This window comes from Phyllopteryx taeniolatus, chromosome 7, assembly GCF_024500385.1.
Source record: "Phyllopteryx taeniolatus isolate TA_2022b chromosome 7, UOR_Ptae_1.2, whole genome shotgun sequence".
NCBI lineage: Eukaryota > Metazoa > Chordata > Actinopteri > Syngnathiformes > Syngnathidae > Phyllopteryx > Phyllopteryx taeniolatus.
The window spans coordinates 31156455-31171815 of NC_084508.1; the positions used below are offsets into that span (position 1 = coordinate 31156455).

A 15361-nucleotide genomic window follows, 5' to 3' on the forward strand; every position below is an offset into this window, starting at 1 on the left:
GACATCAATGTGTAAAGGATATCATCACATGGGCTCCGGAACACTCCAGAAAACCAAAGTCAGTAAACTCTACTATGCAAAGCAAAAGCCATTTATCAACAACACCCAGAAACAGCACCGGCTTCTCTGGGCCCGAGCTCATCTATGATGGACTGATGCAAAGTGGAAAAGTGTTCTGTGGTCCGACATGTCCACATTTCAAATTGTTTTTGGAAATTGTGGACGTCGTGTGCTCCGGGCCAAAGAGAGGAAAAGAACCTTCCGGACTTTTATGGACGCAAAGTTCAAAAGCCAGCATCTGTGATGGTATGGGGCTGTTTTAGTGCCAATGGCAAGGGTAACTTACACATCTGTGAAGGCACCATTAATGCTGAAAGGTACATGCAGGTTTTTGAGAAACATATGCTGCCATCCAAGCAACGTCTTTTTCATGGACGCCCCTGCTTATTTCAGCAAGACAATGCCAAACCACATTCTGCACGTTTTACAACAGCGTGGCTTCGAAGTAAAAGAGTGCGGGCACTAGACTGGCCAGCCTGCAGTCCAGACCTGTCTCCCATTGAAAATGTGTGGCACATTATGAAGCGTACAATACGAAGACCGCGGACTGTTGAACAGCTGAAGCTGTATATCAAGCAAGAATGGTAAAGAATTCCAGCTACTAAGCTTCAACAATTAGTGACCTCAGTTCCCAAACGTTTATTGAATGTTGTTAAAAGAAAAGGTGATGTAACACAGTGGTAAACATGACCCTGTCCCAGCTTTTTTGGAACGCGTTGCAGCCATAAAATTCAAAGTTAATGATTATTTGCTAAAAATAATAAAGTTTATCAGTTTGAACATTAAATATCTTGTCTTTGTAGTGTATTCAATTAAATATAGGTCGAACATAATTTGGAAATAATTGTATTCTGTTTTCATTTATGTTTAACACAATGTCCCAACTTCACTGGAATTGGGGTTGTACATGACTTGACAGGTCATACTGTCAATATAGTCTGCCTTTTGGTTTTGAAAGAAACTCCAAGAATAATTTCATTTCGATTCAAGGATTATCTTTTGGATGAAATCAGGAAAAGACAAGAGCAACATGGAAGATTTGCCATTCAAAGATAAAAGACAACTTTGATGGCGTGTACATTTATCTGTCTGAATTAAGATGGCTAGGTTAGCTTCATAGTTTAGCTCATCAATAGCTGATAAAAGATTAACTAAACTCTGTTCCTGCGCGGGACCCATCCTGTCCTATCCTATCCGTTTTTTGTTTTTACCATGTTTGTTTTTCTTACAGCCAGTGTCCTCTCTTTACTGGTTTATTTTTCTCTCTGTCCTTTCTTTTCTTTTTCAATAAATAGCCATCATAACACAAATAACCGCAGAGGCACTATGTTTCATTCCCCTGTTGAACATAAAAACTGCTCGGGCATAAGAAGGTAGATCCTCCATTCTGCATGACCAAGCCACTCAGCATGACAGGGTTTTTTTTGGGGGGGGGGGGGGGATTGCTGTAAAATGTTTTCTTCTTTACATTACATCAGGTACATTGATTACTTGACATGACAATCAAGACACTATTTACCTGTGGTTAGGCAGCGGGCAAAGCAACTTGATGTCTGAACCCTGGAAATCATAATTACTCTTAGCATGAGGTATGTTTACATTCCAACTACACTGAGTGATGCAGCCACCCACTTACAATTTTTACTTGAACGCCTTGAGTGTAGGATAGTAGAAATGTATATAGTGAATGTGTATGTCTGTGGGTGTTGAATTTCTGTCATTTCTGGACCTTTTTTAAACCACATTTTTGTGCTGGCTGTTTTAGTTGGGGGTAATTGTTTCAATCCATCTATGACGCTGTATATGAATTTGCACAAGATAGACTGCATGGGCGATGTCAAGCCCTGAAAACCAAATCCAACAACCATGCTTGCTCACTTTTATCTTACTCATACATTCAAGAAAAAATAAACACATGGGCTTCGAGACGAACAGGCAGGCAGGGGAGGGTGACGATGGAGTAGGGAATGTAGACCAAGAGCGGTACGTCAGAGGCAGCTGACTTTCCCTAACTTCTGACTCACATAACATGTACCAGCTGCCTGATAGGAAATGCTTAAAGGTCTCCTTCCACCAGAATCTTCCTTCAGAATTTTTGTTCTACTGTTTTATGCATAACTTAGGTCAAAATGAGTCTGTGACATGGTTTAAGGTTGACATCTATGCAGTTTGACTTTTGAATGCAAGAGCCTTTGAACACCAAAACAGCTTGCAAATGACATAATTTGAAATCGCTGACAGTGTGACGTAGTTTTGGTAATTATATTCATATATTATACCTGACCACTTCATGGCTGTTACCCACCGACTCAACTCAGCCGAACGGCAACACGAGATTTCCGGGTTTTAAGTGAGCGAGTCTCAGCTGCTGCAGAGCCATAAAAATAAACTCTATTAAGTATACATATATTATGTTTTTCTACAATATTTGTCAATGTTAATGTAACTGTGGTGGATGAAATAGCGAAGCTTGCATTCATTAGGGGGTTTTACACTAACCAGCCTTTGAACCTTTTGTTCCTGGTAGTAGGAGTTCCTGGTAGTAAAAGGTTCCTGTAGCCCATGTGGTGTGTGTTTTCTTTGCACTAATTAGTACAGGGTAACTTAAGCAAATGAGGCTGATGTTGCTCATTACTGACACCTACTGGATCTAAAGAATGCTGGTATTTCAAGCTTTCAATGTCTTATTTGATCTTAATCTAAATTTAAAATATTTTTTATACCTTTAAAAACTAACCCTTTATCCAGGTGAGGCAAATGAGAACTGATTCACATTTCCAATGCCAACCTGGCTGCAGACAGTCTTGGAGGTAAGGAGTTTTATTATATACAGGTACATTTCAATAAATTTGAATATACTTATTCTATTTTATTGAGATGACAAACCGAAATGCAACAGAAGCTCGCAGATGACGATAGACAGACATGCAAACACCAAAGGCATGGAAAAGGTGATTAAAAAACCCACAAAAAAAACATTGTAGGAGGTGACTGGCAGGATCCCCGGGCCCCCACAGAGAATTTCTTTTTATTTTAACATAAATTAAGCAATCTGGAAGACTCTGAAGAGTACAATAATGCAAAAAAATAAATAAATTTCTTCACACAGAAAAATATTTATTTTCCCGGCGAGCCAGCCCCACACTGGTGTCCGTCTCCTGCGGCCTGGCCGAGGAAGACGCACACGCCCACTTGGGCTCGGACCTCTGCTCCTTAGCGGAACCGAGTCAGCCAGCGGCAGACCTTGCCCGAACCCGTGGCGAGGTCCACTGCCGTGAGGTCCGCCACCGCCACGCTCGATCGATGATTCTAAGTTTTGCTTTTCATTGTATATTAAGCCTTGCGTAACGCTGCATAATGGCGGCTCTGTGAATGAAAAAGTAAACTCCTAAGGAGGTCTGTCAAACAATCAACGTTCGTCATCACAGCCCGCCCCCTCAAAGAGTTCCTAGTAGCTATAGGAAAACCCTATCCGCCAGGAGGAACAAAATAATCCAGGGGGAACCTTCCGTACCAGAGTAGTCTTTTTCAGTGGGGACAGAGGGGGAACTCAAGCTACCAGGGTAGCTACGGAAGTTCCTACAAAGGTTCCTGCGGTGGGATAGCCCCTATTGTTGCCAGTGATTTGTCGTCACGGCCAATTCGATTAAATGAATGGGAGCGAATAGACCTCAAAATAGCCCCTCTTTTGATTTCTACCCTCTCTCTCTCTCGCCGGGCGCGCATGTGCCAGCACCCCACTGAGGAGGACCGAGGGAGTGGACGTATGTCCCGCACCCACCGTGACAGCCACTCTATGATCGGCCATGGCGACACCTGTCCCACGTGGCTTGGTGCAGGCATATCGGTGTGACGCGGGTGAGGTGATCAGCGCCTGTTCAGTGTGTATAAATAATTCTGAAGCTCAATTCACCAAGTGTTGGATTGTTGGCGTGCTAATAGAGAATGTAAATTAGATTAGATGTGGGTGAAAATCAAAAGAGGGTGTCATAATCCATGCCCTGCAGTTCCTCTTTTGGAGCTTGGGTGGCACCTTGTACCTTGTCTCTCCCTCTCCCACTCTGTCTCCCTAGCAATCAGCATCACCTGTGCAGCGCACCTGTCTTCAAGCAGCACTGATTACTGCCTGGATTTAAAGCCTGTCAAGTCCTGCAGCCTTCGCCTGAGTATTGACACTTGTCTGTGACTCACCGGCCGACTCTTGTACTTCCAGGTTTTTTATGGTATGACAGTAACTATCCTACGACCCGCTACTGTACTCACCCGATTGTGTTCTTTCCCATCTCCAGCGTACCTCCCGTGCCTACCTCACCTCGCTGCCTGCTCAAGCCGCACCGCCAAGCCACTCCACCTGCTCACAATTCCCCCTTCCTGCTCGCTCCCTTTCCTACCAGTCCACCACCCTGCCTTGGATATCCTTACCTTGTATCAACCTACAATAAATCTACTCCGTCTGCCTCAGTCTGCTCTTGGGTCCAATCCAACTCGCATCATGACAGAAGGGTTATTTTGAGCGCAATCCGCTCCCTTTCATGTTACTGAACTGGCCGCGATGAAAATCGTCAGCGACAATGAATGCAAGCTTCGCTATTTCATCCACCAGTGACATTAAAAATCACGAATATAGTATGGTTGTAAAACACAACATATGTATAATTATAGACAGTATTTGAATGTGCGTTCCGTGTGTATAAATAACTCCTACAATCAAACTCATGCGGCACTTTTATGACCAGTTTAAATTAAGTGTGGAGAACAAACATTCGAAGCAGAACCTGTAAGACATGAATAAAGACAGATGCATTTCTTTAATTTATTAAAATAACATCACAGCTGTTAATGAAAAAGGGTCATAAAAGATGGTTATTTTGGAGGACTCCCATTCGCCTGCATTGTCCTGAAACTATCATATGGTGCTATGAAAAAGTATTGCCCCCTTCTCAAATTCTTATATTGTTGCAGTTTCCCCACTTTAAGAAAATCAAACAAATATAAATATCAGACAAATATAACCCAAATGAACTTAAAATGCTGTATTTAAATGGTGATTTCATTTATTAAGGAAAAAGAAATATTAAAATTTACCTGGCCCTGTGATTGCCCCCCTTGTTAAATCATGAGTTAATTGTGGCTAATCACAATTTTTTGTTAATTTTCACACCCAACCGATTACCTCCAGACCTGTTCAATTAAGAAATCATTTAAACAGAATCTGTCTCGACAAAATCAGGTCCAACAAAAGATCTAAAAAAGTTGTGACAAAATGACACGATCCAAAGAAATTTCAGAAAAGTCGAGAATTAAAGTAATTGACATCTGGCGGTCTGAAAAGGGTTACAAAAGCCATTTGTAAAGCTTTAGGATTCCAGCGAACCATAGGGAGAGCCATTGTCCTCACATGGAGAAAACATGGAACAGTGGTGAACCTTCCCAGGAGGGGCCGGCCTACAAAGATTACCCCAAGAGAACAGTAATGACTCATCCAGGAGGGCACAAAGAACAACTGCAGGCCTCCCTTGCCTCAGTTACAGTCAGTGTTCATGACACTAAGGAAGAGACTGGGAAAAAATGGCATCCATGGCAGAGTTCAAAGGCGAAGACCACTGCTGAACAAAAAGAACATAAATGCTGGTCTTACTTTTGCAAAAAAAACAAAACAAAACAAAAAAAAAACACCTGAATGATTCCCAAGACTTTTGGGAGAATATATATGGACTGACAAGATGAAAGTTGAGCTTTTCAGAAGGTGTGTTTCTCATTACATCTGGCGTAAATGTTGCAAAGCATTTCAGAAAAAGAACATCATACCAACAGTAAAACATGGTGGTGGTAGTGTGACGATCTACTTTTCTCCTTCAGGACCTGGCCAACTTGTTGTGATTGATGGAACCATGAACTGTGCTCTTTAACAGAAAATCCTCAAGGAGAATGTTCAGCCATCAGTTTGTGACCTCAAGCTGAAGCACACTTGGGCTCTGCAGCAGGATAACAATCCAAAACACACCAGCAAGTAAATTTCTGAATGGCTTTTAAAAAAAAAAAAAAAAAAAAAGGAAGGTTATTGAGTGGTGCAAAGTCCAGACTTGAAGAATCAAATTGAAAATGCCGTGGGATGACCTTAAAAAAGCTGTTCATGCTTGAAAACCCTCCATTTTTGCTATATTCAGACAAATTTGCAAGGAAGAGAGGGCCAAAGAATTGCCACAGCGATGTGAAAGACTCATTGCCAGTTATAGAAAACGCTTGATTTCATTTGTTGCTGCAGAGGATGGCCCAACCAGTTATTAGGCTTTGGGGGACATTACTTTTTCACACAGGGCCGACTAACTTTGAACAGTTTTTTTTTCCCTTAATAAATGACATCACCATTCAAAAACAGCATTTTAATGTCACTTGTGTAATACAGTATTTGTCTGATACTTACATTTGTTTGATGATCTTAAAGTGGGGAAACTATGCAAAAATATAAGAATTTTAGAATGGGGCCAATGCCTTTTCACAGCACTATATTTCTTGATGTAAGGCTGTTACCTTTATGTTTATTTTCACTAAGCAGCAAACTTAACACTACCTAATGGAACATTCAAAGCTGGGTGGGGCATGAGCATAGAGATCCAGAGGTGACTCCAAACTGCACACAGACAGTCTTCTTGTTCGAGTGTGAACAAGGAATCGAAGGACATGACATCTGTCAAGCAGACGCCGTTATATAGACCGATCAGACCCAAGCTGTTTTCTATATTTAAATTAGGGAAGTTGAGCAACCCAATCAGTGTAAAGTTCATTTACATGTCACATAATAATGAGAAGTCTGACTGTCTCAATTGCCAGGCAGACTAGAACAGCTTGAAGAAGGACATTTTTGACATTTGCAACCAAAATTATCATGCAAACCAGATAAAAGGACATCAAAGATTATCAACATTAAATAGAAAAACAGTGATGGAAGGGGACCTTTAGACATTTTTCGTTTCTCTTTTTATTTTATGTGTAACGCAATATATAACGGGTTTGTTACCTCTCTGGCCACCGATAAACTCATCTCTGCAGTCTTGCATCAGCTGCAGTATCCATTTGTGCTGAGCGTAGATGCACTGCCACGCTGGGTCACCCGGAGCATGCAGGTCAGACAGGTATCTTCACAAGGAGACAGAAACATGCAAATGCTTTAATATTCATAGGAGTTAATATTGTTCAATTTCACTGGCCACATATTGCTTTCCGTGGGATTAGTGCCACAGACATTCTGTTCTGTCTGTCCTATTTTTGACAATTTACTGTAATTATGGTAAATTTAGCTGCACCTCAAATCAACATTAGCAAAAATAAAGATTTGCTCTCTATGGGTTTACATAATTAATTGAAAGCAGGTGTATAATTTTTAGTATCCTGCAAATTTCAACAAGATGACTCCAAACACAACAGCAATACATTAGTTACTGACCAACAATTTGAAGGTTATGGAGTAGCCAGAACAATCCCCCGACCTTAATCCAATATATAATTTATGGGGTGACATAAGAAATGCTTTTTCTGAGGTAAAACAAAAAATGTCAACATATTTTTAGAATCCTAAAATCATAAATCAAGCAAAGAGGAAAAAAATGAATAGCTTATCAAATAAATCCTTCCTCAAATTAATATTGATCATATCCATTGGATTTTCATGTAAACCATAAAATTATGCATTTAAAGAAAGAAAAGGGCCTAACTTTGCAATTCATCAAACATTTTCCTTGAAATTCATTACCAATCCATCAGCAATCCTTACTGGTCGTTCTGCCAGCAATTAATTGCACTCAGCAACCTGTGACTTCAGTCATGATTCATTCTCTGGGCTGTGGCCTGGCTCATTCTACTGTGATCTTATGAATAAGTTGCACACTTATTTCTCATTAGCTAGCACCAACAGATGCACACATACATCCCCTGCTATCCACACGAAGGGCAAATGAGCAGAGTGGAGATTCACAGGCAGGTCCAATGCAGTAGGATGAAAGTTGCACTGTCGTGTGGTTTCAAGTTGGTCTCTTTAAGTGTGACAGGTCTGTCTTACCAATATTAAATTGGAGAGGACAAATATGAATGGACAAATTGATAGAGTGGAAATAACTAAAATGAAGAATGAAACTAAAAAATTGTTGTAGATGATAGTGTGACGTTCCCACAAGAGATCTGCAGTAAGGATAATGTGATCCCAGCTACCTGCCCTTTGGTTATCAACTTGCTGAGACAAAGAATTAATGCCTGTAAATTTTCCTAAGCTCCTCTATGGCTGAAAGCCTTACAATAAAAGGTGGCATAACCATTTACCAATTTGATCCTTGACATCAGCTACTACCTCCATCATGTGTTAGATATCGTAAAATAACACATTGTATTGATAGGACAATTATCACAAATATAATATTGATAAGAAATACACAAGTACAATTACTGCGATCAAGGAATACAAACTGCTCCTAGTTCAGTTATGCTGCGGGTATCAGCAGAGTATTAAAAATGGTCAGTAAAGCTCTAAGTCCTTACATTAGCTGTTTCTCACACCATGGTGTTGAGCCTATCTATCGTATACCATGGATTATTATTCAGTCTGAATACATCAAAATACATTGTTACCTTATGATGAAAAGGAAATGCCCTTGAAATTGATATTTCAACAAGACAACAACCCCAACCACACTACGAAGTGAGCACCATCTTGATTCCTGACCAACAATATCGTTATGGAGTATCTTGCCCAATCCCCAGACCGATAGAGAATTTGTGGGGCGAAACAAAAAAATACAAAGGAATAGTGTAGGGAGTCCAATCATCCTGGGCTGGACGAATTTTGTTTACTACTAGCAACATAGATGATAAACACTTCTCAGAAAAAGTAGTTACACAACTAAATATTAGTTTGTGATTTACAGGAAAGCAACATCACCCGACGACAGACGACAGTACTGAAAAGTACTGCGTGGTTCTTTTATTTCCTCCTACCAGTGTATAGTAACCATAATAGTGTCGTAGTTATATACAAGGAAATCCTCACCTCTTGTCTGCGTCGCTTCGCTGCTGCACTGTGGCGGCTGCGAGATTTAGTTCTGTTGCTGGTGGTTGAGGTCCTGATGGCCTCAGGAAAAATAGTTGGCACCACAGCTGGTTTCAGCCTCTACCTCTGTATCCAATGCTTTCTGCTAAGTCTTTCTCAAAACACGCCGGTTCGAAGCACAGTTTGGAATGCTTGCTCGTCACCCATAGCTGACCACGTTTCTTCCCCTGTCGAGTGACTTTCCCTATCCACTGGTAATGTGTTCCTTTTTCACTTGGAAAGCCAAAAAAAAACTCCTGCCACTGTCTGAACCATTTGTACAACCAAATGCCACACATTAAACCATTGTGACATCATTAAATCAAGAGACAACAAATATACAAGGACTGGAACAACAGCATGGAACAATACACAATGCCGAATGAACAGGCTGTTTGGCTCGTGTGATGTCACAGCGCCGGAAAGAGACAAAGGCGCTGGATGCAAAAAGCAGAAGGCGCATTCTACATCATATTTATCGATTTAACTGCTGTATATCTGCTATATAATCACTTCGAAATGGCAGATGTGATTTGTAAAGGGTTTCTGGAGATATCCAGCATTGACCCCCTTTGACGCTACAACATTCACAGAGAACAGCACACACAGATATGTGCCACATATGTTGCACAGCATTTGCACAAATACGAAAAAAATCCATCGAGGAGGAAAAGCATAATTGGTCTACATTTAAAAAGAGGACAAACCGGGATTGGGTACTCGCTGGGGCAAGAGGGGGCACGGCGTTCATTGAAGGCTGCAGTGCCCCCTCTTGCCCCCTCAAATCAAATCTGTGCAAATCCGTGTCCCATCCGCTTCATGCTGTGTGCTGTGCCAGCTGTCTGTTTGATGAGCTTTCTGCAGTGAGAATGTAGAAACCACCACAAAGTAATTTATTGTTTAAGGTAATATGTTAATCTTTATAATTTAAGTGCCTAAAGCAATTATTTAATTTTGTAAAATGTTTGAAGTCTACTGTATGTGATTTGCGCAGTGTGGCGATCGTCAAGGTACCGTTAGTCCGCCACCAGAAGTGTTGCAATTATGAGTTTCAAAATCAGAGCGAAACCAGAAGTGCTCGATATTGCACCGGACTATTGCGAGATTAGTCATTCGAACTGCTCTAAGTGCTAGAGGACTCTGCATCTTTTTGCACAATTGTCAAAAATAAATAAATACTAATTTGTACCGGCATTACCAGATAACTAGCAACCCTTTATTGCTCAGTGACTGTTTTTGTCAATGTCTTTATTTCTCAAAAGTGTTCTCTGTCAATTGACTGTCTGTTGTCGTTCTAGAGCGGCTCCAACTACCGGAGACAAATTCCTTGTGTGTTTTTTGGACATACTTGGCAAATAAAGATGATTCTGATTTGATAGATTTGCTTTGTAAAGTCTACTCATTGAGCCTACGTTATGTTCCCTTGTCTGTTTGTACTTTTTTGTCCTTCCACCCATATACCCACACAAATAAACATATGGACGAAGAGATTGGAATTACAACCCCAATTCCAATGAAGCTGGGACAGGGTCATGTTTACCACTGTGCTACATCACCTTTTCTTTTAACAACATTCAATAAACGTTTGGGAACTGAGGAATTATTTCCCATTCTTGCTTGATGTACAGCTTCAGCTGTTCAACAGTCCGGGGTCTTAGTTGTCGTATTTTACGCTTCATCATGCGCCACACATTTTCAATGGGAGACAGGTTTGGACTGCAGGCAGGCCAGTCTAGTACCCACACTCTTTCACTATGAAGCCATGCTGTGGTAACACGTGCAGAATGTGGTTTGGCATTGTCTTGCTGAAATAAGCAGGGGCGTCCATGAAAAAGATGTTGCTTGTATGACAGCATATGTTTCTCCCAAACCTGTGTGTACCTTTCAGCATTAATGGTGCCTTCACAGATGTGTAAGTTACCCATGCCATTGGCACTAACATAGCCCCATACCATCACAGATGCTGGCTTTTGAACTATGCGTCCATAACAGTCCGGATGGTTCTTTTCCTTGTTGGCCCGTAGGACATGACGTCCACAATTTCCAAAAACAATTTGAAATGTGGACTCGTCGAATCACAGAACACTTTTCCACTTTGCATCAGTCCTTAAATGAGTTTGAGCCCAGAGAAGCCGGTGGCGTTTCTGGGTGTTGTTGATAAATGGCTTTTGCTTTGCAGAGTAGAGTTTCAAGTTGCACTTACGGATGTAGCGCCGAACCTTATTTACTGACATTGATTTTCTGAAGTGTTCCTGAGCCCATGGGGCGATACCCTTTACACATTGACATCAGCTTTTGATGCAGTGCAGCCTGAGGGATCGAAGATCACGGGCATTGGCTTTCGGCCTTGACGCTTACATGCAGTGATTTCTCCAGATTCTCTGAACCTTTTGGTGATATTATGGACCGTAGATGATGAAATCCCTAAATTCCTTACAATTGTACGTTGAGGAACATTGTCCTTAAACTGTTCGATTCTCACGCACTTATTCACAAAGAGGTGAACCTCGCCCCATCTTTGCTTGTGAATGACTGAGCAATTCAGGGAAGATCCTTTTATACACAATCATGGCACCAACCTGTTCCCAATTAGCCTGTTCACCTATGGGATGTTCCAAACAGGTGTTTGATGAGCATTACTCAACTTTTTTGCTACTGTCCCAGATTTCTTTGGAACGTGTTGCAGCGATAAAATTCTAAGTTAATGATTATTTGCTAAAAACAATAAAGTTTATCAGTTTGAACATTAAATATCTTGTCTTTGCAGTGTATTCAATTAAATATAGGTTGAACATGATTTGCAAATCATTGTATTCTGTTTAACACAACGTCCCAACTTCCTTGGAATTGGGGTTGTATATTCAAGGGAAAAACTGAAGGAGAAAAAGTCACAAATTTTGATTATTATTTAGTTTTGTGCTCATTTTGAATTATTGTTTTCTGAGCGGTCCAGTTCACGTGATTTGTGCATGAGTTGTAATGTCACAGGGCCGGAGGAACAAAGCTTGCGATGCTATCCAAGATTATAAATTTGATCGGCTATGTGCTTTAATGATGAGTAGTGACAGTGACACAAGTAACAGTGCCCTGTTAATAATAGTCATTACCTGCTTTACCCGAGTGTGTTATTAGAGAGAAAGTAGTTAAGTAGTAAACGATGCTGTGTAGCAAACACTAAGTTAGCATCATAATAAATAATACAATAAAAATAGTTAATAGTTACGTGATGCACCCTTAACTTTTCTGCCTCCCCCCTCAAGTATGAATGTCTGGAACCGGCCCTGGGACCAAACCGTAGAGAATGTAGAATAACATTATGGTAATATATTAAAAAACAGAAGACCTGATATATCTCTTCTGATCGTGTAGTGTTGAGGGAGTCTGCAGCAATTTTTCCAGAAGTAAGCTCCTGAGAGCCCTGATCCTTGTCTCAACCTCAGCATACACTTTAAAACAGAAAAAGAAAGATCATTATTTTTACCCTTTTTTCTCAAATACACACATGGGGGCAATAGGAGTTTACCTTTTTTAAAAACAGGGACCTCTGTTTTGCCAAAAAGAGATTTTGCCTTCTCGTAGTCATTTATCACCACATCATAATCACCCTGTAATCACAGTTAATAATGAACCCAACATTGTACAGTCGCTCAGTATATTCACTTTTTTTATTTGCCTGAGTTTGCTGTCACATTTCTGTCGGGCCAATTATATATTACTCGTGCACTCACTGTAGTAGTCTCGCCATGCTGCACTATTTGCATATCTGTTGTTGACCAATACAGGCCACTGATGACAGAGTAGCATCTGCACCATTTGCACACTGATTGAGGAGTATCTGCAACATTTGCACAATCAACATTGTCCCAGGTTATCGCACTACTCGCTTGAAGTCTCGGCGCCCTTTGCACAATGGTCATTGCACCGGACTATAGCTATATTAGTGATTCGAACTGCTCTAAGTGCTAGAGGACTCTGCATCTTTTTGCAAAATTGTAAAAAAAATAAAATAAAAAATTGTACCGGCATTACCAGATAACTAGCAACTATTTATTTCTCAGTTTTTGTCAATTCGTTTATGTCTCAAAAGTGTCTTTTGTCGTACTAGAGCGGCTCCAATTACCGGAGACAAATTCCTTGTGTGTTTTTTTGGACATACTTGGCAAATAAAGATGATTCTGATTCTGACAGTCCTAACAATCTACAGGATGAAAACTAGCAGAGCATTATCCTGTATATAATTTAGCTGCACAGATACACAACAATTAGATGGTAGTGAATTCTGAAATAATTCAGAAGCTTAGGATAATATAAATAAAACAAAGTAAAATATAAGCAGACTTGGATCTTCTTTTTCTTCACAAAAGGGGATAGATTTGAACAAATACAATTGCATGTAGATATGAAGGTTTAAAATAACACTTTGTACCAGCTGGACCACTTCAATGTGTACTGCTAACAAATGTTCAACTCCTCCAATTCTAAAAAAAAAAGGACATTTACAGTTGTTGATCAGGTGTCTGACGTAAGATAACAAGCATCAAGTCTCAGGGACACATCAGTCAACTTTATGAAATTACAGTGTCGGATATCAGACATCACATCAGCTTTAAAGTCATCAGGTGTCAGGAAAATGTTTGTCATATTTATAAAACTTCACCATCGGATGTAATCTGTCCTGTCTATGAAATTATACTGACCATCAGACAACACAGCCTTAGACAAAACGGTATCAGATAAAACTTTTTCACAAATCAAAATCAGAATCACCTTTATTGGCCAAGCATGTTACAAGACACTGAAGGAATTTGTCTCCGGTAGTTGGAGCCACTCTAGTATGACAACAAACAGCCACTATGACAAAATATACATTTAGGACATAAAAAACACATGTGGAAACTCATTGAGCAATTAAAGCCACTAGTGCTGTGATATAATGGCAATTGGGCAAATAATGCAATCCTCCAGCAATTTAGAGCAATTAAGTGACTAATAGCTCAATGATCTGGTAGTGATGAGTGTACAAATATTGCAGAGTTCTCAAACACATAAGTGGGTAGTAGTAATCAACAACAGTATGCAAATAGTTCAGCGTGAGAAAACAGCAAGTGTATGAATAATGTAGGAGTGTCCCGCAGAGATGTACACAATTGGCAGCATGCTGCAATGAAATTATAAGTTTACTGTTTAACAAGTTAATGGCAAGAGGGAAGAAGCTGTTGGAATGTTCGATAGTGCCTAATCGAGGGAAGGAGCTGAAATAAGTGATGACCAGGATGTGGATGGTCCAAGAGGATTTTGCGTGCCCTTGTTTTAGTCCTAGCAGCGTGCAAGTCCTCAAGAGTGGGTACCGATAATTTTATCGGGACCCTTGACTTTCCGTTGCAGTCTAATTTTGCCCTTCTCAGTGGCAGCACCAAACCAGACTGTGATGGATAAACACAGAACCGATTAAATACTGTTGTGTAGAACTGCCTGAATAGCTCCTGTGGAAGGCCGTGCTTCCTCAGCAGCCCCAGGAAGTACATCCTGTGCTGGGCCTTTATGAGGATGGAGTTGATGTTGGTCTCCAACTTCAGGTCCTGAGAAACTGTAATTCCCAGGAACTCAGAAAGGTCACGACAGTTGACACAGGGCAGTTGGACAGCATGAGGGGAGCTGTGGTGAAGGATGTTTCCTGAAGTCCACGATCATCTCTACCGTGTTGAAGGTGTTCAGCTCCAGGTTGTGTTGGCCGCAACAAAGCTCCAGCTGCTCCACTTCCTGTCGATATGCAGACCAAACACCGTCTTTGATGAAGCTGATGACTGTAGTGTCGTTTGCAAACTTCAGGAGTGCATTGAGGTGCAGTTGTTCGTGTCGAGAGAGAAGAGCAGCAGAGAAAGGCAACAGCATTTAATTGGTTCTGTGTTTATCCATCACAGTCTGGTTTGGTGCTGCCACTAAGAAGGGCAAAATCAGACTGCAACGGACAGTCGAGGATGCCGAAAAAATTATCGGTACCCACTTACCCACTCTTGAGGAATTGCACGCTACAAGGACTAAAACAAGGGCACGCAAAATCCTCTTGGACCATCCACATCTTGGTCACAACTTATTCCAGCGCCTCGTTCTAAGTCATTCAACTGTCGCTGTTTTTTCTGAGTCATTTTGTCCGAAGTTGTTCATCTGAGGATGTTTCATCTGATGTTGTGTTTTCTGAGGCTGTGTTGTCTGATGGTGTAATTC

The 15361-nt window shown here is 40.8% G+C and overlaps 1 protein-coding gene across 4 annotated transcripts in view; it reads right to left on the minus strand.

Annotated features, from left to right (window-relative positions):
- exoc2 (exocyst complex component 2) overlaps positions 1 to 15361 on the minus strand; it is a 130993-nt gene that overhangs the window by 38931 nt on the left and 76701 nt on the right. For all 4 annotated transcript variants that reach the window (XM_061778378.1, XM_061778377.1, XM_061778379.1 and 1 more), the window contains 3 exons: positions 12660 to 12741; positions 12480 to 12582; positions 7079 to 7197 (listed from right to left, as the gene is read on the minus strand). In XM_061778378.1, coding sequence (XP_061634362.1) covers positions 7079 to 7197; positions 12480 to 12582; positions 12660 to 12741 — 304 coding nt within the window. The remainder of the gene's footprint in view (positions 1 to 7078; positions 7198 to 12479; positions 12583 to 12659; positions 12742 to 15361) is intronic.